General features: G+C 48.0%; 6 protein-coding genes across 6 annotated transcripts; all 6 read left to right on the top strand.

Annotated features, from left to right (window-relative positions):
* Positions 1 to 804: 804 nt before the first annotated feature.
* On the top strand, positions 805 to 1,874 carry PtA15_6A619 (uncharacterized protein; the record flags this gene model as incomplete). Its single annotated transcript, XM_053170343.1, has 4 exons — positions 805 to 932; positions 1,006 to 1,102; positions 1,176 to 1,630; positions 1,724 to 1,874. The coding sequence occupies 4 exons, from the start codon at positions 805 to 807 to the stop codon at positions 1,872 to 1,874; spliced, it is 831 nt and encodes a 276-aa protein (XP_053021544.1).
* A 308-nt stretch (positions 1,875 to 2,182) lies between these two features.
* PtA15_6A618 (uncharacterized protein) lies at positions 2,183 to 3,515 on the top strand (the record flags this gene model as incomplete). The annotated part of the gene is made up of 7 exons (XM_053170342.1): positions 2,183 to 2,285; positions 2,400 to 2,540; positions 2,636 to 2,722; positions 2,816 to 2,920; positions 2,998 to 3,104; positions 3,175 to 3,405; positions 3,489 to 3,515. The coding sequence occupies 7 exons, from the start codon at positions 2,183 to 2,185 to the stop codon at positions 3,513 to 3,515; spliced, it is 801 nt and encodes a 266-aa protein (XP_053021543.1).
* Positions 3,516 to 3,781: 266 nt separating this feature from the next.
* Positions 3,782 to 4,081, top strand: PtA15_6A617 (uncharacterized protein; the record flags this gene model as incomplete). The annotated part of the gene is made up of 1 exon (XM_053170341.1): positions 3,782 to 4,081. One exon carries the CDS (start codon positions 3,782 to 3,784, stop codon positions 4,079 to 4,081), a length of 300 nt encoding a protein of 99 aa, XP_053021542.1.
* An 11,230-nt stretch (positions 4,082 to 15,311) lies between these two features.
* Positions 15,312 to 16,055, top strand: PtA15_6A616 (uncharacterized protein; the record flags this gene model as incomplete). Its single annotated transcript, XM_053170340.1, has 3 exons — positions 15,312 to 15,401; positions 15,603 to 15,829; positions 15,911 to 16,055. The coding sequence occupies 3 exons, from the start codon at positions 15,312 to 15,314 to the stop codon at positions 16,053 to 16,055; spliced, it is 462 nt and encodes a 153-aa protein (XP_053021541.1).
* An 888-nt stretch (positions 16,056 to 16,943) lies between these two features.
* On the top strand, positions 16,944 to 18,471 carry PtA15_6A615 (uncharacterized protein; the record flags this gene model as incomplete). The annotated part of the gene is made up of 4 exons (XM_053170339.1): positions 16,944 to 16,992; positions 17,056 to 17,323; positions 17,385 to 17,592; positions 17,824 to 18,471. 4 exons carry the CDS (start codon positions 16,944 to 16,946, stop codon positions 18,469 to 18,471), a joined length of 1,173 nt encoding a protein of 390 aa, XP_053021540.1.
* Positions 18,472 to 23,921: 5,450 nt separating this feature from the next.
* On the top strand, positions 23,922 to 24,530 carry PtA15_6A614 (uncharacterized protein; the record flags this gene model as incomplete). Its single annotated transcript, XM_053170338.1, has 4 exons — positions 23,922 to 23,924; positions 23,986 to 24,171; positions 24,239 to 24,442; positions 24,522 to 24,530. 4 exons carry the CDS (start codon positions 23,922 to 23,924, stop codon positions 24,528 to 24,530), a joined length of 402 nt encoding a protein of 133 aa, XP_053021539.1.
* Positions 24,531 to 24,883: the final 353 nt, after the last annotated feature.

Genomic DNA, 24,883 nt, shown 5'->3' with positions numbered 1-24,883 from the left:
CAGGTACAATCACTACTGAGATTAACACTATCTTAACTGCCTTTTTTCAAGGAGTACTTTAATTTTTAGTCTTATATAACTAGGGTAGCATCTTTTACCAGCTTTACTGTCTTGATACTTGGGAGATATTAATTATTAATCTCTCCACCCCCTATTCTTCATCAGACTGTCAACCACAGGTATCGTCTTGTGCTTAATTATTGGATGATTTCTCAATTTTTCTAGTTTTGATGGTTGCATAATCTTAAAAATTGAGCGTGAGCTCTGCAAAATCAATGCTGCTTCTTGCAGAAATTGACAAGCACATGTCAGACGCATGTTCTTGAAAAAGCTTGAAAGTTAGGTGGCAAGTTTTTTGGATCTTGCACCTGCATTTGCTCAAAGAAAGGTTTAAATGCAAGGTTTGCCTAAATTTTGGTGTGGAGTTTAAATTAGAGTTAATTGCATATAAACACAATTAGTGTCAGTGAGCTCTGTTTTTGGGGGGTTTCAATTTCCTGTACTTGTTGGTAGCTTTATTTTGAATATTCTGAGCAATTGTAAGTACATAGTCAATTGATCAGGATGGTTCTTCTATCCAGTATATTTTATATTTGTTGAGAGTGAGTGTTGATTTGTTCAGAGAGACTCAATTTGAGAATGTTTTCTGCTGAACTTGAAGGATGGATTTTCTCATTGTTGCCCGGGGTCGACTCGGGGCAATGCTCGGCCATCTTACGTAATCAGCAACAACGACCACTTGCGTATTTTTCTTGCTGACTCCCACATCCCCATCTTCACCAACGACCACTACACCATCATATCATGAACACCACCACTGCCCTTGACTCGACAGCCGCACCGAAAAACCACGCAAACCAGCACCAGCTCGAGGAATGGGGCGCTCATTGCTCGTTGCAAACCTGCAACTTGCTCGACTTCTTGCCTCTACAGTGCGTCTGTCCTGCCCCTGTGCTCGCTCTGCTACCTACAAACAACTCATCCCCAATCTTGAATCTTAAACAGGTGTCCCGAATGCCACAAAACGTTCTGTTCGAGCCATTTTAAACCATCCTTAGTCAGCTCGGACTCGGACCATCTATGCGAACCATTCATCTTGAAAGTAAGCATCCTCTTATGATTTCTTTTTGTGGGGAGTAGAGAGTACCAACAAGGTGTTTCGTTTGTTTATCCAGAAGAAGCAGCAAGAACGGATACCCAAGCCGACGAGGACAGCAGTCGGGGCTCAGCAGAACAAGAAATGTTCGTATATCAAATGCAAGACGATCATGTTAGCCCCCATCAATTGTCCGAGTTGTACGCTCTCATACTGTCCCAGCCACCGTCTAGAACAGGACCATTTATGCAAATCCTTCGCTCCATCATCATCGGACTCTGGCCCCAACAATTTAGGAAAACACGTCGCCCTCCTCAAGAACTACTTGGCCAATCCTCTCGACACCCACTCGTCAAAACCTAGCCCCCATCCGACTGCGAATCCGCCCGCCCCTGCGCCGAAAATCTCGCCTGGAGACTTTGATCCTAATCCGTTCTCTCTCAAACAACATCTCTCGAAGATCAAGTCCAACCAACGCTCCAAGGCGGAGCTCCAGTCCCAACAGAAAGCGCTCGAGTTCCGGATCAAGAACCAGTGCGTACATTTTCTCCCTCCTTTTTGTTCACTCGAAAACAGAGAATGATGAGTGCTGGGATTGATTGTTTTTTTTTTTTTTTTGGATGGTAGATTGCTGACGGAGAAAGACAAGCAAGAGATCCGCAGACTGGAGGACGAAAAGCGCCAGAAACAACCGCCCCCGACGTCGTCCGGCACGCCCATCACGCGGCCAAAGCAGGCCAACCCATCAGCGTCCTCGAGCGATTGCTGTATCGTCTAATCATCCCCCGGCTTCCCCATCCCCCCTTTTTACTTTTCTTACCACCCCCGCGCCTCGCATATCCTTTCTGGCCTTCCCTCCAACATACCACTAGTTTCCTCGTTCTTCCCCTAATACCTGCATGTCTACTTTTTCTCATCTGTCTGTCCATCTGTGTATACTCTACTTGTACCTGTGTGCTACATCATTGATTCACTGTATATCCTGGGAATGATGTCATTATTATTTTCATCCGTCTTAACATGCCACATGATTTTATCTCCTTACCATTTTTCTTGATGTGCGCTTGTCTGCTAAGATCGGTAACAATGCTGATGTTTCTTGCACAAGTCCTCCAGGGGTTCGCTCCCTTTGATTACTTTGCATGGGCGCTCGAATTCGTTGAGGGCTATGGATGTAGTCAACTCGCTGGTATTTTCATGGCCCATGAGGAGCGTTTGATCATAGGAGATATTTCTGCCAGAAAGTCTTCCAGATACAACAGATTGATTTCTCGATGAGGATGCACCTGGATGCACATCCCAGGTTCCAGTCTGTTCCAGTGTGTTTCCTCTTCTCGACGCGTCTGGCCGACTCGTGACGCGTGCGGGGGTGGGTTGAGAGAACTTTCGTCACTTCGCCGCTCCGCCACGAAGAAGAGCAGCCTCAACTGGAACCAACCATCTCGTGAGCGTGTCGACTCCCTCCAACAATGAAGAACGCATGCGTCTGCAACTCTCGTTGGTACCAGATGCAAGCAGCAGCCCGATGGTATTCCCCAGCTCATCGGCAGCACATCCGAGCAGTGATGCGGCACCCCGATCAGGCTCACGCGTCCAAGAAATCAGATGATCAGCACAGACTCGCCAGTTTTCCTTCATGAACAGAACTTTGCATTGCGGGCTTTCGGAATTTGAAAAAGAAAAGGATTGATTGGTGGTCTCTGATTCCTTCTTCGACAGATCTCAAATCGTCATCTCCTCTGCGCTTCCCTCCTCAAACTCAACCGTCACTGGTAGAAGGTCCGGCCGTCCGAAGCCCTCGAGCAAACCCTTGTTCTTTCCACCGTAAGTGTAGCACGACGGAGCTTCATGGTTTCACAGATCCAAACTGACCTTGAATGTGCATCTTTCATCCGATCCAGATCTTCAAATGAACTCCACGTCCATCTTGCCCATCGAACCGACGAAGCGACATCCACTCTACCGTCCCCCCGCTCTCGTCCCCATCCGTACATCCGAAGCTGCACCCGCAAGTCCCCTCCTCGAGCGCTGGGCTAGGCCAAACGCCAAACGCGCTCGGCTCCGAGGCTCCTTCCCAGCACCCAACTTCTAGCCAGGCCGCGCCCCCCGAGCCAGGAACTCAGACAGCCATCGGGGCAACCCTCGTCCCGCTCCAGGACTCGATGCAGACCTTCCGTCAGTACATGCAGGGCTTCAAGAAAACATATCGCTTGGCTTTCGACCTCACAATCTCCGTCGAGGACGCCTCCACGCTTTCTGACGGCGACCAACTGCTCTATGCAAACTATATGCGCAAGATGCGTCTTACTGTAAGTCTACACACCACGCAATTCTTTTCTGGCCAATTCACCAATACTAATCGCCCATTTGTTGGTTGGTTTATTGCGCGTAGTCACAGATAAACTTGAACTCGGACTAGCTCGGACTTGATCCATCTACTGGCGTTCCCACCGACCAAAAATCTATAGAACCAAATCCTCAATTACCTTAAGAACTGATTCCGATATGCGATCAACTACTTAAGGATTGCGTGACCGAATTAGCCGAAGAGGATTGAGAGAGGGGAGACCTAGAATCAGAATGGAGGACCGGAGCTACAAGATCCGCCCGTGTGTATAAGCGGGCCAGTCACCCGAAAGCAGTCCCGCGACCACCGCCGGTCAGCCGGTCCATTGAGTAGTGAATATGTATGCGGCTACTGAATCCGGGAGATATCGACAAGATCGTGGCGATTACAGGGCTTGTTATCCGGGCTGCCCCGGTATGAAGCACCGGGGAAAGATCGCCGAACCGCAACGTTATCCCCGGGAGGTGTGCGACCAGCCTAGGGTGATGGGCCTGATCCACAACCGCTGCGAGGTCGCCGACCAACAGGTGGTCAGACTCCAGGAGACATCAGACGAAATGCCCAAGGGCCAAGCCCCTCACAGCGTTAGTCTTTGCGTCTACGACGAACTCGTCGACTCCGAAACATTAGTAGCTTAACACCTGCCACCCCTTGCAATGCAAAGCAGACCTCCAAAGGAGGAAATTGTGTGAGGCTAGCAAAGATCCTCAATCATATCAAATAAACTCCAGATGAGTTATGACTTGGGTTTCTAAACATCCCAAGTGGGAGAAATCTGGCTATTCCAGTTTATGAATCAGATTATTTAAGATTGAAAGGGGTGGTTTGAAGGTTACGCATTGAAGGCAAAAAGATATTATTCAAGTGAAGAGGCAAAGGTGATAACAAATCTAGAATATTCTACCACTATCAACTTATGATAAAGAATTAGGTTATACTGCATCCAGATTTGTGAGAACACTTTCCAAGTAAGATCAAAACTTCCATTCAAATATTGGAGTTCTCCACAGCCTATTCTTTGCTAATGCCTTCAACCTTTTCAGCCTGGCAGGATCCAGGCTTTTTTTGACCAGGTAGTTTATGGTCCTTTGGGGCTGAATCAAGTACTTTGTAACCCAAGACTTTTTGGTAGGCCAACTTTCTGCTGGAATCCTATGAGGAGAGTAAGACCTGAGGAATATTAGGATGTAAGATGATGTTGAGTTGTAAAAATTCTTGGTTCTCTTTTTTTTACCGCTCTTCACAATGGCAGCTATCAACCATATATCTGAATTGAATTTTTCACTTAATTTTATATTCTTATCTGCTTGATTGGGCAAATACTCTTCTTCTTTTGTAATTTCATCTGCTGGATTGTGAATTGTCCCTTCTTCTTTTATAATTTTACCTGCTGGATGGAGCAAACACGCATCTTCATCCTTGACCCAATCTTCCTTCAAAAATGATTTCCAAAAGTTAATTTCTGTTGCATGCATCAATTCACCATTTTTTGGGGATAGAAGTTGATGATTTTCTATTATGGTTTTCAGGATCAGATATTCAAGGTATTTTTGATGTGGTTCTTCAAGGGCTGTAGAATTATCATTCCACAATCAGTGTTTGTGTTTGGAGTTGAAATGCAGGGAAGTATATTGGACAAGCACACAGTCAGTCAAATTTTAGCCACATCAAACGTCCATTTTACAAAGCAGATCAAAAACTTACCTATTATGGATCTGCGGAAGTGTTTCAAAGCAGGGTTTTTTATTAGGTCACCTATCCAAGGCTTCACCCATTTGGAACTTCCCCCGAGATGCTCTCCTTTACTGGAGATGAGAAGCTCAACATAAAACTGGACCAGCTTGATGACAGTTGTTGGCTTGAAGATTTCAAATTGCTGAATCTCCTCAATAGTGAGCAGCTTGTTTCCATATATATGATCTCCTAAAACAAATAATGATTTTAGCAACTCCATCTTGATTGCTGTATCTTCCTCTGGGTGGTTGCACTTGTGAAGGATAAATTTTGCTTGTAAATCCTTCCAAGTTGGAATTTGCGCCTCCACTGCATTATTAAGGTTCTTTTCTGATCTTTGGGCGACTATGTTTGGTAGTTTTTTTAACGCTCTGATTCCAGGCTCCCCAACCCCTAGACCTAGATAAGAAGGAAGCCGTTTCAAATTTTCAGCGGCAGCTTTCACTCTTTTACTTTCATCTTTCCTGTCTTTTACAGGCTTGGAAAATTTGATCAGATGCTTATTAATTTCTTCCATCGGATTATGATTCAAATCTGTATCAAAGGGAAAGTCGATTTGGATCAAGGTGGACGAGCTCTATCAACAAAGCAAACAAGAACAATGTACCTTTTTTTGCCGAAATTAATTCCAGATGGGGGCTGATGTCCTTCCCCTCAAGTGCACTTAACTGATCATCGCTATGACATTCTAATGGCGGTCCTTGCTTGGATAAGTTTATGCTGAGATTATTTTCAGATCCGGATTGCATAGTGGACACGGGCGGCGTCACAACTACACCTCACAACAGCGAGTAGAGAAGCATGAAAAAGTAAGTTTAAGGAACTCCCCCGAAAGAAAAATGAATCAATCAATCGTACTCTTGGACTCCCCGGTTTCACGTTTGCTGATATCTACATACATCGGACCGGATAGTGCAAGCTGGCTAGTTCTCAAGATGTAAAAAGCGATAAAAAGGAAAGATCTGGTTGATCGGATCATCTCGTCGGTCCAACTTGATTTGTTATGTCGGGCACTTTAATTAACAATCAAAGATCCAGATTATTGGAGACAGATCACTTTCTTATATAAATGGAGACTTCCCTGGGTAGTTCTCGAAAACCAGAAATCATTTGCGGGTGCCTCTAGTACCTAATGCTTCATCCACCTCGAATGATATGTGCTAGATCGTCTCCACGCAACTTATTCCCCAAAACACACTTGACGCGGTGAACTGATAAGACTCACTGACGGCCTCCCTTTTATACAGGACATTGACGACATCTGTCACATCGATTACCTTCCGAGCTCATAGTCAGTATTTCCGCATAACAATCTATCAAAAAACAAACTGGCTAGTCCGAAGTAGAACATGTGTTAATAAGACATTAAATTTTCGCTTCCAGTGCTTCACCCACCCTCTACTTGTGCTGGGTTGCCTCCGAACTTAACACAAGCGTACCCTCCTCGGGGGAGCGTAGCGACCTCCGAAGGAGGGACTTGCCTGTAAAGTCGCATGTCTCGCCCTACAGGATCGAGACAAATGGCAGGGAGGACCCTACGCTCCGCCATTTTCCCCAATACCTCCCTGTTTCCTCTTGATTCATCCCGCGCCCTTTGCACCATTGGAATGGCAAGCTTCTTAGCTTATTTTTGCCCACTTCAAACTCCCCCATATCCATCCCCCCCTGGTAAGAAACGTCCTGTAAATTTTTTTACATGGCAGATTTATGTGACCAATCCCCCCCTTCGAGACCGCGCGGGCTCAGGGAATTTCAAATTTTGAGCCCCAAAACGGCTGGATCACCACTCCAGAACCACTCCAGGGCAGGAGGAGTGGGCTAGTAATCATGGGGGCCAGTTGGGTAGAAAATGGTGAAATGGAAGCTGAGATTGCAGGCTACAAGTCTGTCTACTCAGATCTTTTTTAAACTAAAAACTACATTTTGAAAAACATTTTGAAAAGAAAATAGGTTTTTTTTGCCAGAAATTCTTGAGTTTGTAGGGCCAATGGTGTGACTTTAGAGGTAAGCCTCTCCTTTGGAGGCGCTTTGCGCCTCCTTGGAGAGACTTAGTTAAGCTCGGGTTGCCTCATGGAACTTGTACCTAAAAACATATTTGACGCATGCTACGACTTCCTGACAGTGATAATGTGGATATCTGTCACATCAATGAATTATCTTTTGACTTGATACATATTCAGTAATTCCACATGAAATTCTATCAAAAAAAAAAAGAGAACTATCTTGTCAGAAGTGTACCAGCCCTATTTGCATTGGATTTTCAACACTTTTTTTATCCCATTTACCATTTGAATTTTGTAAATTTTTCAGGTTTCTCAGATGCTTCTGACACTAAATTTGCTGATGGTTAAAAATGTGTACAAAATTTAAGATGAAATGTGTTAGAAATTGTTCAAAGTCACCATTATGAACTGGGCTACCATGTATAATGCATGTTGGGACAGATCAATACAGGAAATTCTGGAAACATGAAAGAAAAAAGAAACCAAGAAGGAAGATGGAAAGTTCAACCAGTGAACAGTAGGAGAAAAAAATAGATAGTTTATAGTTTATGTATTTGTAGTATGTTTGGGTTAACAGAGTTGGTGGTTATATTTTCCAAGAAGACTAATAGCTGAGGACTTCCTGTCAACTGAATAAATCCAGAATTTCAGATTTTGCTGGGAAATCTGACATTTGAAACTCTGGATTGCTTTGGGGATCTTTGGGGACCTAGATTTCCCTGCAAAATCTGAAATCTGTTGGCTCAGGTCTGACTTTCCAGATTGACCAGAAGTCCTCCATTGATTTGTAAGCTCAAAAGTTAGAGCAGGATCGGTTGTTTGTGCAAGTGTTCACATAAGAAAGGTTTTGAACCCACACCTGCAGCCCTGGCTCTTGTTCATCTGAAAAACTGACCTGCCTGCAAAATTTTAAAACCACATAAATATTCCAACCAAAACCAGAATATTCCTTCACTGTTGCGGAAAAAAACATCTATCCCAGAAATCAACATCAGTTTTGGCCAAATCCTCAACATGAGCTTACTAAAACCTGTAACTCATGGGTTTCCCCTGTTTATTGAACCAAAAACCATGAGTTTATGGTTTTAGCCAACTCAGTAGGGCTGGCACAAATCCCGCTAACCAGTATGCTCAGCCCCCATTGCCATTGACACTCCCCTGTGGCTCTAAAGTGCCTAGGTGGGGGAGCGTGGGGGAAAATCAATTGTGAAAACGGACACCCTATTTGTATTCTTGTCTACTGGAAGGTATTCCTTCCAGTTGGTAGGGTTTACAGCCCTTTTGACTGGAAGGGATTCCCTCCAGTCAGAGAGGCTGTAGAGCCTCTTTGACTGAAAGGATTCCCTTCTGGTCAAAGGGGCTGTAGAGCCTCTTTGACTGGAATGGAATTCAAAGAGGCTCTACAGCCCCTTTGACCGGAAGGGAATTCCAGTCAAAGAGGCTGTAGAGCCCCTTCAACCAGAAGGTAATCCTTCCAGTTGAAGAGGCTGTAGAGCCCCTTCAACCGGAAGGGAATCCTTCCATTCAAAGAGGCTGTAGAGCCCCTTCGGCCAGAAGGGAATCCTTCCAGTCAAAGAGGCTCTACAGCCCCCCGACTGGAAGGGAATCTTTCCAGTCAAAAAGGCTCTACAGTCCTACAGCAAGCGCTACCTGGAAAAAATCAGTCAACTATTTTCCAAAACTCTCAAGAAAGAGTTGATGCATCTGGAATTTACAGACAAGAAGCTTGGCTTTAAGGTGGTTGGTTATTTCTACACTGCAAATTACACTGCAAAAAAAGCAACTACAATGATATTTATCAACAGTGAGTCCGAAGTATTGCTGTGCTGTCTCACCCCAAGGAGAAGAAAAATGCTGAATTACTTTGCTGCAAACTGTCTGGTAGATGTCCATTGCAAAAGCCGCTTGAAATTATGTATCTATCAATCCTCCCAAAACTTAAAGGCAGTTCCCTTTTATGTACATTTGTTTGGAAATTGCACCCAATCAAGTAGATCCCAATGTCCACCCTAACAAGAAGGAATTCCATTTTCTGGATCAGGATGAAATTTTTGAAAGAATCTGTGACAAACTGAAAGTTTCCCTAGCCAGATAAAACTCCATTCAATCCTACCACATTCAGTTAAGGCCATCTCTTTCAGAATTCAGGATATTGGACTACAATTGATTAATGTTTCTGTTATATTCACAAAGGACACTCCAAATCCTTCCAGTAGAAGAGGCTGCACAACACTTTTGACCCTTGTGTGGGTTGTTGGCATCAACTTAGCGCTGAGTGCGCGCAAGCCATTTGTGAATGCTCTTGTTTGCATTTGGCTGGGCGCGCACTGGGTGCCAACCTGGCTTCCCACCTGCTTGCCCAGCAGGAAAACTCCGCGGCCAGTTGGGGTACATACCTCAAGCTTTATTGGACCCTTTTCCGCATGGGCTTGCCAAGCAGGAAATTCCCCCTGTATAATGGACAACAAGGGCAAACACCTAGGGCAGCAAAGATGATGCTGTGAGCTAACGCAAATGGTCTGGACTCTGATGAGCAGTTCAGGTGAAGGCACACATGCAGACCAAGTGTATAACTTTGAGTGAGTTGAATGATATTGGAAACAATGAGATGAATGAGAATGAGAACAACATTATGATATTAACGTAGGGCAGTGAAGATCATGCTGTGAGCTAACGCAAACGGTCTGATGAACAGTTCAGGTGGAGGCACACCTGGTGGAAGATGAACCATGATTTGAGAAAGGGTTTAAACACTACTCTAAGCTATAAAAATCACCCTTTTAGCATAGCGCAGCGGGGGACCAATGCGCTTCCCGCCCAAAAAGCGGCAGCACAGCTGTGAGCCTGTTTCTCTGAAATGACAACAGGGCACAAGAAAATGGGAAGGCACTGGTTTTATTTCTTGTGATAAAGAACTAAAAACAGAAGAAGGGAGAGAGAGAGAAAGAGAATGGAGGGGGTCTATCTGCTCTTTGTAAGAGGATCCTCAAAGTCAACTTGAACAACCTGTAAAAGTAGTAAGGACAGCTGTACCAGACCAACAGGGGCTACCGCCTCCAGGACAATGGGCACCAAGGAAACGGTGGGGGACACATAATAGTAAAATAATCTGATCTGATTTTTAGACTAGGTCTAGGATTAACAGAGTAACCTTGATCTTGAGTAGATTTGAGGTGAGGAGCAATAAAGAATAAACAGTCAAGAGACACAGAGTTTCACTCTGTATAAGCAAGGTTCAAAGAAATAGTATACTTACTGTCAATATCCCAGGCAAAACTGAAAAGCTGTGCTGAGCTACAAAAAAGCGGTCTTTTAGCGCAGCGCAGCGGGGAACCGCTGCGCGGTCAGCCCAAAAATCAGTAGCGCAGGGCCAGTCCCGCTGCGCTACCGCTGCGCTACCGCTGCGCTACCGCTGCGCTACCGCTGCAAATAGCAGGCCCCTGCTTTTTCCCCAACCCAGAAAGTGGCAGGGCCGCTCCTTTCAGTGCCCCGCAGCGGCCACCAAAGCAGCTGCGCTTTTTTGGCTGGCAGCAGGGGAGCGCTACGTAGCCAGCTCAAAAAGCGGTAGCGCAGAAATGGTTCCGCCGCGCTACCGCTGAAAGTAGTGGGTCCCCGCTTCTGGCCAGACCCAAGAAGCGGTAGAACAGCGGGCAGGGCCGCTACTTTCAGCGCAGCGCAGCGGCCACTAAAACCGCTGCGCTGCGCTTTTTGAAGCACAGCGCTTTCACCCTTGTCCTAGGCGCTTGTGATGGTAGGTGTACTGGGAGCGTGGTATCCTCTTTGGTGGTGATCCTGGGTTATCTGGGGTGTGGTTCTGGTTGTCTGAAGTCTGTGTATCCTCCTGATACAAGGGGGATCCTGAATTCAAAAATTTTCACAGTTTGCTTATGTAATTACATATGTACATGCGGTTGGCGCACCTGGTAGCGCTCACACATCACAGCTGCACATGTCCACCACAACTCAAGAACTCAGGGAAGGAGTACTAGAGTTACAAAGAAGTGGTGAGTTGTAAAAAACAGCCTCTGAGGGAACAAAATTGATGACAACAAACAAAAGGTCACTCCTCCCAATAAATCAAAAATGTGCCAAATGATCTCAAAGATGCTTCTGTCCTTGGATTAAATGGATGAGGACAACACTCAGTTCCCCAATTTGGTTCCTCAGTTGGACTCAGAGGTAATCCAACAGGAATTTTTGAAAAGTATCCACTTTGGCGGTCAACAAGCTGGAATAAAAGATTATTTCAAGCCAATCACCCAATCCTTTTTGGGCCCAAGTTGCAAACCTTTTCCTGATTTAGTTTAATCCTTGATTTATGTTTCTTGTCTGAGTTTTTTGTTTTGATTTTTGAGATTTCTAAACGGATAGCACTTACAGTGTGTTCTTTCTTCCTGAATCATACATATTCATGTTACAATGAATGATTCCTTTTGAAATATTTGCTCTATACATTTGGAAACTCAAAAAATTGATAATCCAACCAAAACCTGTCAAACCACATAATTTTCACTAGTCTGCCCTTAGACACACCAGGGGAGACTTTGACGCACTCTCCAGAAAGTTCAGAGTCTGATTTCATGTTGTTCTGGGTTGGATGTGAGTCAGATGTGGATTAGTAGATGATTGATAAATTCTTCAGAAGTCAATGGGAAGTATGTCAGAAGTGATGCAGAATTGCCACAGGACCTTGTGCAATGTTGTGTAGGACCCTTTAATTTTCTAAGGATAACTTAATCACAACCTGTAATGAAATGGTAGTCAATCAATGCCCAACAATTAATCATTTATGGCAAATTTCTGTTGATCAATTTCTGTATGTGCAAGGGGTTTCACACAAGGTAAATTTGGCTCGCGGGGGCTTTAATGGATTTCTGACCAGTTTGTACTTGCAATGGAGCTGTGAAAGGCCCCTCCAGTGATCTGTCACCCCAATGTACGCGCGTACACGAAGGTGACATGGACAAAGTGGAAAACAGCTCACATGCATGTGCATGGAGACATTTGAAAACAAACAAACACAAAAACAACTCACAAGCTTATATCTGTTGAGAAGCCAGGATGTCTAGCTGAAATCTGGTAGCATGCACCTCCAAGCTTGACTTGACTCATATTTTCACCCTAATTTCATCCTTTTTTGGCTCAATTCTAGATGATACCGGCCTTCTTTAGGGAAATATGCCAATTAAGATGGGCCTTTCACATCATTCTAACAGGGGTGTACATGTTTTTGATCTGCGGGAGGCCCAACCTGCAATTTTTGACAACCTTTTACGTGCGCACATGAGGGCTACTGTAGCAAAGTGAAAACAATGACCACCTTCATGTGCATGTAAACAATATGAATTGAACCCCAAGAATTCATCACAATTAACAAACAGTTCAAATTGAATTATGATTTGATTGTGGCCATTGTGTCTTAGTGGTTTCAACTGTGTTCCAGTTGCATTCCAGTTGACTTCTGCATGACTTCTGCATGATTTATGTATGAATCCAGGATCAGTTTCAGATCATTTGTGGATTAGTTCCAGAATGTATCATTAATTCTTACACTAATTTTGTCAAAGGCATCCGGCACAGTTACCAAAAAAGGGTACAGTATGTCACTCTCTGGAGCGTGTGTCAAAATATCCCCTGGTGGACAGGTTTTTCCATAAGGGCATAACCTGTGAAACTGCATAGCAAAGGGCTTCCACGGAGGGGTATGCCGTTTCACAGTTTTGACTGGACCCAGAAATGATTGTGGGAGCTTGCGAGTATCACTATGAGGTTTCTTGGGATGATTTCTTTCTTGAATTTTAGGCTAAATTTAGCAAGTTGTAAGTCCCCTGTGAGCTACAAAAGTTTGTGCAGGGTGAAATGAGAATTCTTATTGTGCCCCTAATGGATTAGTGTGTGATGGTGATAGCTGTGCAGTAGAGATCTGGAGCCAATTTTTATGAATTTCAAACAGATCTAGAAAATAAACAGTTAGACTCAGGCCTAGGTACCAACTCCTCTTGATGGTAATTTTCTGTCCAGGTCATCAAGGATTCTCACTTTCCTTGATGACCTGTTGGTTTTGGTTATCAAGGAGGGTTCAAAGCGCACCAAGGACCAGGGATACCCGCCCCCTGGCTGGGGGAAGTCAATTGGTACTTAGAGGTGGTACCCAGCTACCACAACACTGTTTCCAAAAAAAAATAGGCACCCAGCACTGCAGGAGGCACCTCCCAGAAGGTGCAGGGCAGTGCTGGGTACCTAGCAATGGGTCCACATTGTTATTTTCTACATGCATCACAATAAGAATATTCAAATTTGAGCTCAACAGTGGGCAGCTAAGCTAAAGGTCCAATTCTGCCACAATAAATTATGGCCACCTTGTGCTAGCAGGCCCTAGTGGTGTTTTTCTGCTTCTGCCATAGTGTTAGTAATTATACCACTTATGTTCTAGCAGAAAAACCAACTAATAAGTGGCATAAAACAGGGTAGTTGGTGTGGTTACTTTTAGCTTAATACCACCAACAGCTAATTGGAAAATCACATTAGTTTGTGTAGTATCCAGCTATTCTGCATGCTGCTATTGCTGATAGACTGGTGTATCAGACTCAACATTGTAGCTTGCCAGTGAGCTGCATTGAATCATATCAATCTGCATAATCTATTTTGGCAGACAAACCAGCTAATTCTGCCTAAAAAAAACTATGCATGCAAGTTTTATGCATTTTTGATTCTGTGAAGTGTAAATTTGGATGCCCCTACTAGTGCCCCTAAAATACATCACAAAGAACAAAAACCCATCTATGATCAAAAGACAGTGATAACTGCTCAATGGAGGACTTCCCTCTAATTTAGAAAGCAGGCCATTTCCTATCTCCTATTTCTTGGTTTGATTCTGTGAAGTGTAAATTTGAATGCCCCTAAAATAAATCACAAGGAACACAAACCCATCTATGATCAGAAGACAGTGCTAACTGCTTATTGGAGGACTTCCTGCCAAGTTAGAAAGCAGGCCATTTCCTATTTTCTATTTCTTAGCATAGAAACTGCTTTTTCTCCCCTTTGAAAATAGAAAATAGAAATCAAAAATAGAGTTTAGCTAGATCTAGCTGGTATTTTAAACCAAAGGGAAGTCCTCCAATCACTTCCCATGCAGACCTGAGAATTTTCAAAGCTCACATACTAGGCTTTTGACATCACTCCGGCACCACCTTTTCCTCCCGGTGGGCGCTTTGCTGTGGGTCAACCCTCCAAGGCAAGATACTTGGGTTTAGTAAGCTAGATGTTGGTGGGACTGTATCTGCCTGAAAGTGACACACTCCACTGTCCTGGAAGCAGCAGAACTTTCTTGGGGATGCATTCTTGCAACCCCTTGGCACTGGGACTTTGTTTTTGATGTTTGTTTCTTCCATAGGTTTATGAGGGGGGCTCATTCTGCCAAAGGATGGTTTGACTGCTTTATAATGGTACCTGCATCAACTTGAAAAAAATCTAGCACAAGTACACCCTTCATGAGATGTCTCATCCACAAAGGTTTTGCTGAGAACTTGCCGAGTTCTCTCATCTGCCCAGGTGGGCAAATCTACCTAGGCCCAGTGCTGGTTTGCCTTGCTGAGGCAAGGCCAGCTGCTACATATTTCAAGCATCAAGCTGCATGAGCAGTCCTTGAAGGTTCAACCACAATGGATGACTTCCCGTCGTTGTTTAGAGAGCTCTAGATGCCCCTCTAAATCCTAAATTAAGACAGCTATCAAAAACTCAACCAGTGCACATGAAGTTAATGAACTCTAGGGTTAGGAAAACATTTTCCTTTTGGTCAAAAATTAAGAATTTGGGTTTGTAAATTGAGATCTGGGAGGCTCCCAGACTCGACGGGAAGTCCTCCAATATGCGAAATCTGCCTCACATGAGCCCCCCTATTTGCTTTATTTTGGCTAGTGCTATTCACATGTGGCCGTGCAGAGGGGCTCGGCTACGTCAGCAGTCCGATGAGGATGTCTGGAGGGGAGTGTGTGTAGCTGGGAGGCGTGGGTTAAGTTAGTGGGAAGTGGATAAGCAGTGTTTTGGCAGATCATTCGCTGGAAAGTCAATCCGAAACCAACTGAAGCAAGACCAAGCCGAGCCAAGTCGAAGGAAGGCGAGTCGAGCGGAGATGGCGGCGGCAAACCGACCACCGACCGGCGCAGCGATCCACCGCCGGCTGGACCTCATCCTCTCCCGGGTCCTGCTCAAGCTCGACCTGGTCCTCCACCGAGACCTCGCCAAGCTCGCCCACACGCCCGTCCGCCCGCCCACGCCGCCCTTCCTGGCCGCGCTCCGCCTCGACAGCCTGCCCTCCGACCCGAGCCAGAGCCAGAGCCAGACCGAGACCGAGGCCCAGCACCAGCTGGAAGAAGAGCAGGGAAGAGATGGGGAGGGCCAGCAACGAGCGCGCCGAGCCGAGGAGGACGACCAGCCAGACTCGGACGACCTCATCATCATCCTCGAACACCCCCCCAACCCGCCCGCTCCTGCCCTCAAAACGCTCCGCACTCCGCACCTGATCGGCCGGCAGCTCCGGCCCCCCACCGCCGATCCCCCAAGTACGACACCGACGACGACCCCGCCTCCGCTGTTCGAGACGCTCCCCCCGCCCGCCCGGCCTCCCCCGGAAACCAACCCGCACACAAAGTTCAGTCCTTTTTTTCCGACCACAGGAAACCGTTTTCCGGCCGATTAATGACTCTCTTGCCCTCGCCCTTCCTCGCACAGACGGCTCGTGCAGCCGCCCGACGCGTCGTCGGCCAGCGTCGTCTCGGCGGCGTATTCGCGGCGCAAGGGGAAGAAGAAGCGCAAGAACAAGTTGCGTGTTCCTCTCTGCGGATCTGTGCGGCCTGGGGCGGAAAGCCTGACATGAACGAATGTGTTTTTGTAGGGGAGCCGGGGGGGAGGGGCGGATGGAGAAGATGATGAAGGGCGCAGGCGAGTGGGGCGACGGCGAGGGCGGGAGCGGGCCGCCGATGGACGCCGACGGGGCCGGACAGCCGGGCGGGTGGATGCACGCGCCGGGCGGCCCGATGCTGATGCGGTGGGGCCCGCGGAGATCCTGGCCTCCCCGCCGCCCCGGCCATCCCCTCCCTCTGCCCGCAGCCCTCGGCCCGCCGCCTCCCGGGCCCGGCGAGATCGTCGCGCCCGCATACGCCCATCCGCCCGCCTACAATCCCGCCTACGGCCAGCCCTACGCCCCGGCCACGCCCTATCCCCAGCCGTTCTTCAACCCGCTCGGCCCCCATCCTTCCCCCTATCCCAGCTACCATCCTCCCCCCGCCCCGCCCCATCCCCACTATCCGTACAACCTCCACCACCATCATCCCCATCCCGGGCCCCCTTTCGTGCCCCCCTTCGAGCACCCTGCGTTCTAGCACTTAGCGCTTCTTGAAATCCCCCCCCTCTCTCTGCCTCTCCATCCGACTGTCTCATGCTCATCTGCGCGTTAGACTTCCTTAGAGCTGTCAGCACTTCAAAACTGTCCGTTTGCATTTTCCAGAATGCTTCTGTTATGTAAATGCTAGAATCTAATAGAGTCCCTCTGAGTATACAGAGTGTTTTTTTCGGGGGTTGGTTGTACCTGCCATGTATAGTTGATGAGAGTGTAGCTGAGCCCTGGTGGTGGTGGACCCTTGTTGGGGAGCTGGCTGAGTTCTCCCCCGGGGGTTGCACCTCACCGGTTACACACCCTCGCCATCTTTTCCCAGAAAACTCTCCCACCAACAACCCCACCTGACCCGCCCCACGACCGCCAACGATGGCCTTCCTCCAGCTCTTCATCCTCGTCACCGTCATGGCCATCACCAGTTGAGTACCCCCCCAGCTCCCTGCCGCGCGCGAGAAGCCACACTGACACGTGGTTTTCGCAGCGTTCTTCCTCGGCAGTCTGCCGCTCAGTCTGTCCACCACGCTCTCCCCCGTCCGGTTCCACCAGCTGTCGATCTTCAGCGTCGGCCTGCTTATCGGCGCCGCGCTCACCATCGTCATCCCCGAGGGCATCGACACCATCTACAACTCGGCTGTCTCCGCCGCTCCCCCTCCGGCTTTGACACCCGCCGAAGCCGTGCCTGATCCTTCGCCCACCCACCATCACCATTCGACTATCGGACTGGCGCTCATGGGCGGGTTCATGCTCATGTACTTCCCCCCCTCTCTCTGCTTCTGCCTCGTCCCGCCGAACTCATCCGCTTTCTTCCAGGTTCTTGATCGACCAACTCACCCGGATCCCGCTCTCGTTCGCCAAGACCCACGCCGACCTGTCGCCTTCGACCCCGCCTGCAGGCCCGCGACGGGGCTCGAGCGGCGGGAGCAGCGCACGGGCGGCCAAGCTGGCGTGCTCGGCGGGCTCGGCGTCGCAGACCACCGGGCTGCTTTCCGCGGAGGGAAGGACTGAAGATCACGGTCTAGTTGAGTCAGAGACACAAGACAGGCTTGCGCAGGGCACGACACAGAGGGGCCCTAATCTCGTGCTCTCTTTGCGACGATACACAGGTCACGAGCTGTCTGGGCCGTCGGATCCACCCGAAGAACACGAAGGAGACGACGACGAGGAGGAGGAGAATGAGGGGGAGGATGGCGATGGGCTGAGCTCGGCCGAACGCGGGGCGCCGGAGAGCGGGCGCCGGAAGCCGGCGAAGAAGGCCTTACAAACGCACTCGTTCGCGACCGTCATCGGGCTGCTGACCCATTCGGTGGCGGACGGGATTGCGCTGGGGGCGTCGTCGAGCCAAGCGACGACGGACGGCGCGGGCGGGACGGGGAAAGGGCTGTCGCTAGCGCTGATCATCTTCCTGGCGATCATGGTCCACAAGGCGCCCGCGGCCTTCGGCATGGTGATGGTTCTGTTAGCCGAGGGACTGGCTCCATCGGCGGTCCGCAAGATCCTCGCGGCCTTCAGTCTGGCCGCCCCGGTCGGCGCTATGACCACCTGGGCCGCCCTCACCCTCGTCCACCGTCTCGCCGCACCGCCCTCAACACCACCACCGGGCACGACCGCCGGACGAGACCTGTCCCAATGGTGGATCGGCGTCACCCTGCTCTTCTCCGCAGGCACCTTCCTCTTCGTCGCCACCCATGCCCTCCAAAACACCTCCTCCAACCCCGTCGACCCCTGCTGCCCAAAACCCCCCGCCCATCCCTCCTCGCGTCCCCACGACGACATCCATCCCCACCCGTCTCCTCCCAGAAACGTCTCCGTCGGCCCCTTGCTCACTTGCGCCCTCATGGTCTCCGGCATGTGTTTCCCCTGGTCGCTCACCCAGCTCGTCGGCGCCCACCACCATTGATCATCCTCCACTCTGTCTCTGCATTCTACAAAAGCACACTTTGTTTTGTTTTGTTTTGTTCTTTCTCTTTCTCTGCTTTGTTTATAGATCTTGATCATCATGTTCACGATTGTATAGATAACCCATTCATCTTCTCCACATTTGTTTCATATCTAAATATACAGTGATTCACACAGACATGCCTCCTATCTTCCATTTTCTCTCTATATCTCTTTGCTTTCACCTCCATCCTCTTGCCCTTTTTCTTTGAAAAGCTGGAGAGAGATATGTAGTGAGAGTGGAGTGGAGCACGTGATGACTGAAACACCTGACCGAGACATACGGGGTGTAGCTTGCCCATGTGCTTAGTCCCGGCTCAGTAGAGAACTGCTCATTCTCTCTGAGCAAGTTCTAATCTCCTGTGTTGGTTCCAGAACTGTCCCTAAGGCCTTTGAGGCTTGTCCCAATCAAACTACCAACAGAAAGACAGTGGATGTTTCAAACCATTTACATTGTCTAGCCTGTGGAGCCAAGCTACTGACTTCTTTGCTAGATTTCTGAATCAACTCAGGAAGAGTCAAGACTGTGCTCATCTGCTTTGATCCTGCAGTTCCACACATGGTACTTTTCCCTTCCTCCTTCACCCTCACCACATCTCTTGAGAGTTGGGCCTCATAGACTCTATACATAGAAGAGAATAGAAAGAGGAAGAAATCCTGAAACGCCTTGAGGATGCGCGCCACGCCGCGCTATCGGACCTGAGAAAGTCTTGAGGGCTGGGGACTGCGCCATAACTCTCATTGAGTTGCGGGACCCAATCAAAGTTTCATTGAGTCGTGGGACCTAATCATATTACCTAATCATATTTCATTGAGTTGCGGGACCTAATGAGGGCCGCCGGCGCGCACCATGCGCAAGAAAAACTTGACCCCCATGCGTGTACCCATCTGTCCACCACACAGCTTTTCCAAGGAGTTCAGACATTGTATGTATGCACATACATATGATTAAACTTTCCAGGAACTTCCGTTGACGTAGAGCGCTCATTTAGCTTTGGGCGAGATTATGTCACATCAAAGCGGCATAGACTTGGGCATTGGTCGCTGACCAGGGGGATGACAGTTGCCTTCTACTCAAAGAACAACAAGATCAAACCTGGCACTTTGATGAAGTGGAAAGAAGGGCGCATATTAGAAGACAAGACAAAGCGAAAAGGTAAAAGAAAGGTCATTGTTGTGGATGATGACAAGTGATCTTCAATAGTTTTGTAAAAAATGCTATGTGCCTGAAGTTTGGAAAATAAATTATTTTACTACTAGAAAAAGCTGGGAGGTACCCCTGGTACCCCCATAAGGCACCGCTGGTACCCTGTCAGGCGGTACCAGGTGCGGTACCAGGTGTCTGTTTTTCAGAAAAAAAGACCCGGTACCCTGGTCCTGCAAGGGTACCCGGGTCCCACGGGGCTATCTCTATCATAGAGCTGGATATCTGCACCAGAAAATCCTTGTTTGGGGCATCTCATTCACTCCAATGTCCAATGATAAAACCCGTTGGGATAAGGCCTTGCACTTCCCCATCAAAAAAAAAAAAAACAACAACAAGCAAGTCATGGAAGATTGGGACACTGCACCTTCAATGTGAGTGTTGCAGCAGCCTTCTTCTCTTCTTTTTTTGACCACAGATGCCGTAGTGTTGGCAACTGATGAGCAGGCTTCTAGCGGGAACATCAATCCAAAGCCCATGGAGTGCTTGACTGTAAGGCACTGCTGAGTTTTGGAGTACACTATCACAGCACTCCAAGTGTGTCTTTTGGAGTACTGAGTTTTCCAAGCCAATCATCTTGACAGCACATTGTAAATCTTTGAATTGCAATTAGGCTGAATAAATAAGGATCTAAAGAGAATTTTGGATGCATAAATTGTAAAACTGTAAAAATTTCCTTGCAGGGGATCTTGCCAATACAAATCTGTAATCTAGATAAATTTTTCCCACCGGATCATATCTATGGATTTATGGCTTACTTGTTTATGATTGGTGCTCAAGTAAACCAAGTTTGAGGATTTTCACTGATAAATCTATGGTGTTCAAAGTTGGTTTGCATAATTTTATGCATGCATAAATCATAAAATTATAAAATCTTTTTTGCAGGGGATATGACTGTCTGATTATGTAATACAAAATTTCCTCACCAAAATATTTTTACGGACCTACTTCGCGCAGCAGCAAAAAACTCTTCGCGCACAGAATCGACTGTCCCCCGACGTCAAGCCCGCTGTGCGCGCAAGCCGAAAAATACTTCACGCACAGCGACTTCCCCCGAAAGAAGGAGGGGATTTTTCTCAATTTTTTTTTGATTAATCAAAAGAGGGGGTCTTAACTGCCCTCTCCAAAAAATATTGGATTTTTTGGAGGTGTCCTTGTCATGTAAAAAAAAAACATAATTAATATCCAAAAAAAAGGCACCCGCTACCCCGATAGCCCACCCCGGGGACTTTTCACCTGCTAAGACTTAAGCGGTCGGGTACCCAGCCCCTCGAAAACAAAGTTCGAGGGGCAGCAGCTCCGGGCGCGGCTATCCCCCAGCCGCCGTGCCGATGGCCGGCACAGGCCATCGAGCGGAGTTGCACACTCCCCCAATAACCGGCCGGCCAGCACACATGTGTGCATCTAGCACTATTTACCGGTCATCGAGGGGATTGTGTACTCCTCTCGATGGCCACTCTGTCCCGGTCATCGAGTGGAGTACATACTTCCCTTGATGACCGGGTCCGTTCCGGTCATCGAGGGGAGTGTTCACTCCTCTCGATGAACGGAGCAATCTGGTCATCGGGGGAGTATGTACTCCTCTCGATGACCGGGTCCATGCCGGTCATCGAGAGGAGTACATCCTTCCCTCGATGACCGGGTCCGTTCCGGTCATCGAGAGGAATGTTCACTCTCCTCGACGACCGGAGTAATCGGTCACCGAGGGGAGTGTACTCCTCTCCAGAGGAGTACATCATCCTTCCCTCAATGACCGAGTCCGTTCCGGTCATCGAGGGGAGTGTTCACTCCTCTCGCCAACCGGAGCAACCAGGTCACCACGCTCCGGTCGTCGAGAGGAGTGAACATTCCTCTCGATGACCGGAACGGACCCGGTCATTGGGGGAAGGATGTACTCCTCTCGATGACCGGCATGGACCCGGTCATCGAGAGGAGTACATACTCCCCTCAATGACCAGATTGCTCCGGTCATTGAGAGGAGTGAACACTCCCCTCGATGACCGGAACGGACCCGGTCATCGAGGGAAGTATGTACTCCCCTTGATGACCGGAACGGACCTGGTCATCGAGGGAAGTATGTGCTCCACTCGATGACCGGGATAGATTGGCCATCGAGAGGAGTACATAATCCCCTCAATGACCGGTAATTTGTGCCACATGCACGCATGTGCTGGCCGGTCATCGGGGGAGTGTGCAACTCCGCTCGATGGCCTGTGCCGGCCATCGGCACGGCGGCTGGGGGGGCCCGGAGCTGCTGCCCCTCGAACTTTGTTTTCGAGGGGCTGGGTACCCGACCGCTTAAGTTTGAGCAGGTACAAAGGCCCCGGGGTGGGCTATCGGGGTAGCGGGTGCCTTTTTTTGCATTAATATTATGATTTTTTTTTTGCATCACAAGGACACCTTCAAAAAATCCAATATTTTTTGGAGGGGGCAAGTAAGACCCCCTCTTTTGATCAATCAAAAAAAAATCCGGAAAAATCACCTCCTTCTTTCGGGGGAAGTCACTGTGCGCAAAGTATTTTTTGGCTTGCGCGCACAGCGGGCTCGACGTCGGGGGACGGTCAATTCTGTGCGCGAAGAGTTTTCCGCTGCTGCGCGAAGCAGGTCCGTATTTTTATGATTTCGGACTTACTTCGCGCACTGCAAAAAACTCTTCGCGCACTGCACAGTGCGCGCAGTCCCAAACACTTCGCGCACTGCGGGTGAAATACACAACTTTTTCAAGATTTTTTTGACCAATCAATAGAACGCCTTTTAATTGGTCTCTCTGAATTTTTTGGGAGTTTTTTGAAGCATTCTTCCACGTTAAAAAAAATCATAAAAAACCAGAACAAAGGCAGGATGTGGGGGCCTAAAAAACAAGGTTCCTATAGCCCAAAAATTCCAAATCATTTATTGAGTAATGAAATATATAAGAACAGCTACTTTGATACTTTTGAGCCACTTTGTGCAAAAATAAGGGTATGCAAAATGAGGAAATTTCACCACATGATAGCACATTGCCTCTAAAATATCCTCATTTGTCAGACCCTTATCCTTCCAAAAATTAGCTAAAAATTTCCAAAAGAGCTGTTCTCATATCTTTAATTACTCAATAAAATATTTGGAATTGTTGGGCAATGGGAACCTTGTTTTTAAGGCCCCCTCATCCTACATTTGTTCTACTTTTTCATGATTTTGTTAACACGAAAGAATGCTTCAAAAAAATCCCAAAAAATTCAGAGAGGCCAATTAAAAGGTGTTCTATTGATTGGGCAAAAACAATCTTGAAAAAGTTGTGTATTTCACCCGCAGTGCGCGAAGTGTTTGGGACTGCGCGCACTGTGCAGTGCGCAAAGAGTTTTTTGCAGTGCGCGAAGTAAGTCCGTATGATTTTATGATTTATGCATGCATAAAATTATGCAAACCAACTTTGAACACCATAATACATTCCTAAGCAAAAAAAACCATATCTGACCCTTATACTCCCAGGCTACATTATTATTGAACCTTTTATTTAGGATAACATCTTCTAAAAGCATGGTATATCTTCCCCATATATGGGGAAGATCTTATCAACTGCTTCAAAGATTGACAGGGAATATAGGTTTTCTAATATGTATATCTGAATATCCAAGTATATAAAAGTCTCAGGTTTGTAGAAAAAAAATTCAAGGGTTTCCCCTACAACCTGCCAAAATACAAAAAAAAAGTCAGAGGCTTTCCCTCCTACAAAACATGGAAGACCAAGGCCGCACAGGCCACCTGAACAAACAAAGTACAAAAAAAACGCAAAAAATTAACCAATTACATACATACAAAATGCGCACACAAGCCCCAAAAAAACCCGCACCCTGCCACCCAGCGCAGCAAGCTGACGCACCGTGGCCCAACGCCCATCCCTGTCTAGCAGGGTTAAAAAGCGTTGGGAGGAGGACCCCCAGCCCAAAAGCACAGGGGGTTCCCTGAATATGCCCCGCCAGACTGCGCAATTGCTACAGCGGACAGGGGTGAGGTGACTCTTGAGCTGGAATTACAGCCTTCGAGTTGCCTGAGGAAATACCACTCACCACCACCCTCTTCTTATAGCAAATCCCGCCCCCCCTGGACACCACCCAAGGCTTACTACCTCCCCCACACTCCAGCCACGGGAACCCTCCCACCTCACCGCGGTTCCTATTGACAAGACCGCGTCCTTACCAACCGCCACAACGCCTCCCCAACTAACCATGGTAACAACGACATCATTATCAGCGCCAGCACAACACAAGCCACGTTCCCACCACCACACAGACCCTACACAACAACACCGCCAAACACCGGGCCCCCATCCACCACGGCAATTGCTTGCCTGCGCCCAAACCCCGACCCACCAGGAACCATGCAAGCCCTGATGGGCGTGCGACTCGGGATTCCCGCCCGACCAGATCTGCTTTGTCCTTGAGCGCATGGCCATCCCTCCTCATGGAATACTGTTCAGTTCAGCAATATCCCTACCATCTCTGACCACAGCACTCACACTCACCATCTGAAACAACATACACAGTCGGCGGAAATCATCAATCTTCTCAACTCACGACTCAAGAACCAGCTCGCCAATTCGGAGATCCTCAAGGCATCCAGCACTACTGTCGCCGCAGTCTTTGCACTCGAAGCCGCCGCTGGGTTCATGCCGTCCTGTTGCCCTCGATGCCTGAGATCACTTTGGGCGGGTTCAGGAGATTATTGCTTGCTAGATCCAGGCCATGCAGTACGCACACTTCCCGCTTAATTTATTTATTTAAATCAAGGAACTGATTTTCATTTTTTTGTGTGACCTCTGTATTTAGCGGTCATGAAACTGGCCGTTGCGCTCCTCCTCCTCGCGCTGATGCTGTTGAATACACACCGGGACAACTGGAGCCGATGACCGCGGATCAACGCATCTGGCTCGCCGAGCACCCTCGCTTTTGCCATCCTCGCGAGAACCCTCGGACAAATCTAACGTTGAATTTCTCCTATCTTTCGCGCCTTTGGCTCTTACACTCATGCTTTGTTGCGACTGGGAAATGGTCAGCTTGTCATTGGCGGCGTTCAAGGACCTGGCGTCCCCCCAAAAATCTTAATAACATGCGGAGTAATGGGCCCGGTACAATCGTCTCTACCTCCGCCGGCCCTGTGTTGGTCACCGGGAAGAAACTGTCTGCTGATT

The sequence above is a fragment of the Puccinia triticina genome, chromosome 6A (assembly GCF_026914185.1).
Source record: "Puccinia triticina chromosome 6A, complete sequence".
NCBI lineage: Eukaryota > Fungi > Basidiomycota > Pucciniomycetes > Pucciniales > Pucciniaceae > Puccinia > Puccinia triticina.
The sequence above is the reverse complement of the archived record's forward strand: the minus strand, read 5'-3'. Positions and strand labels throughout refer to the sequence as shown.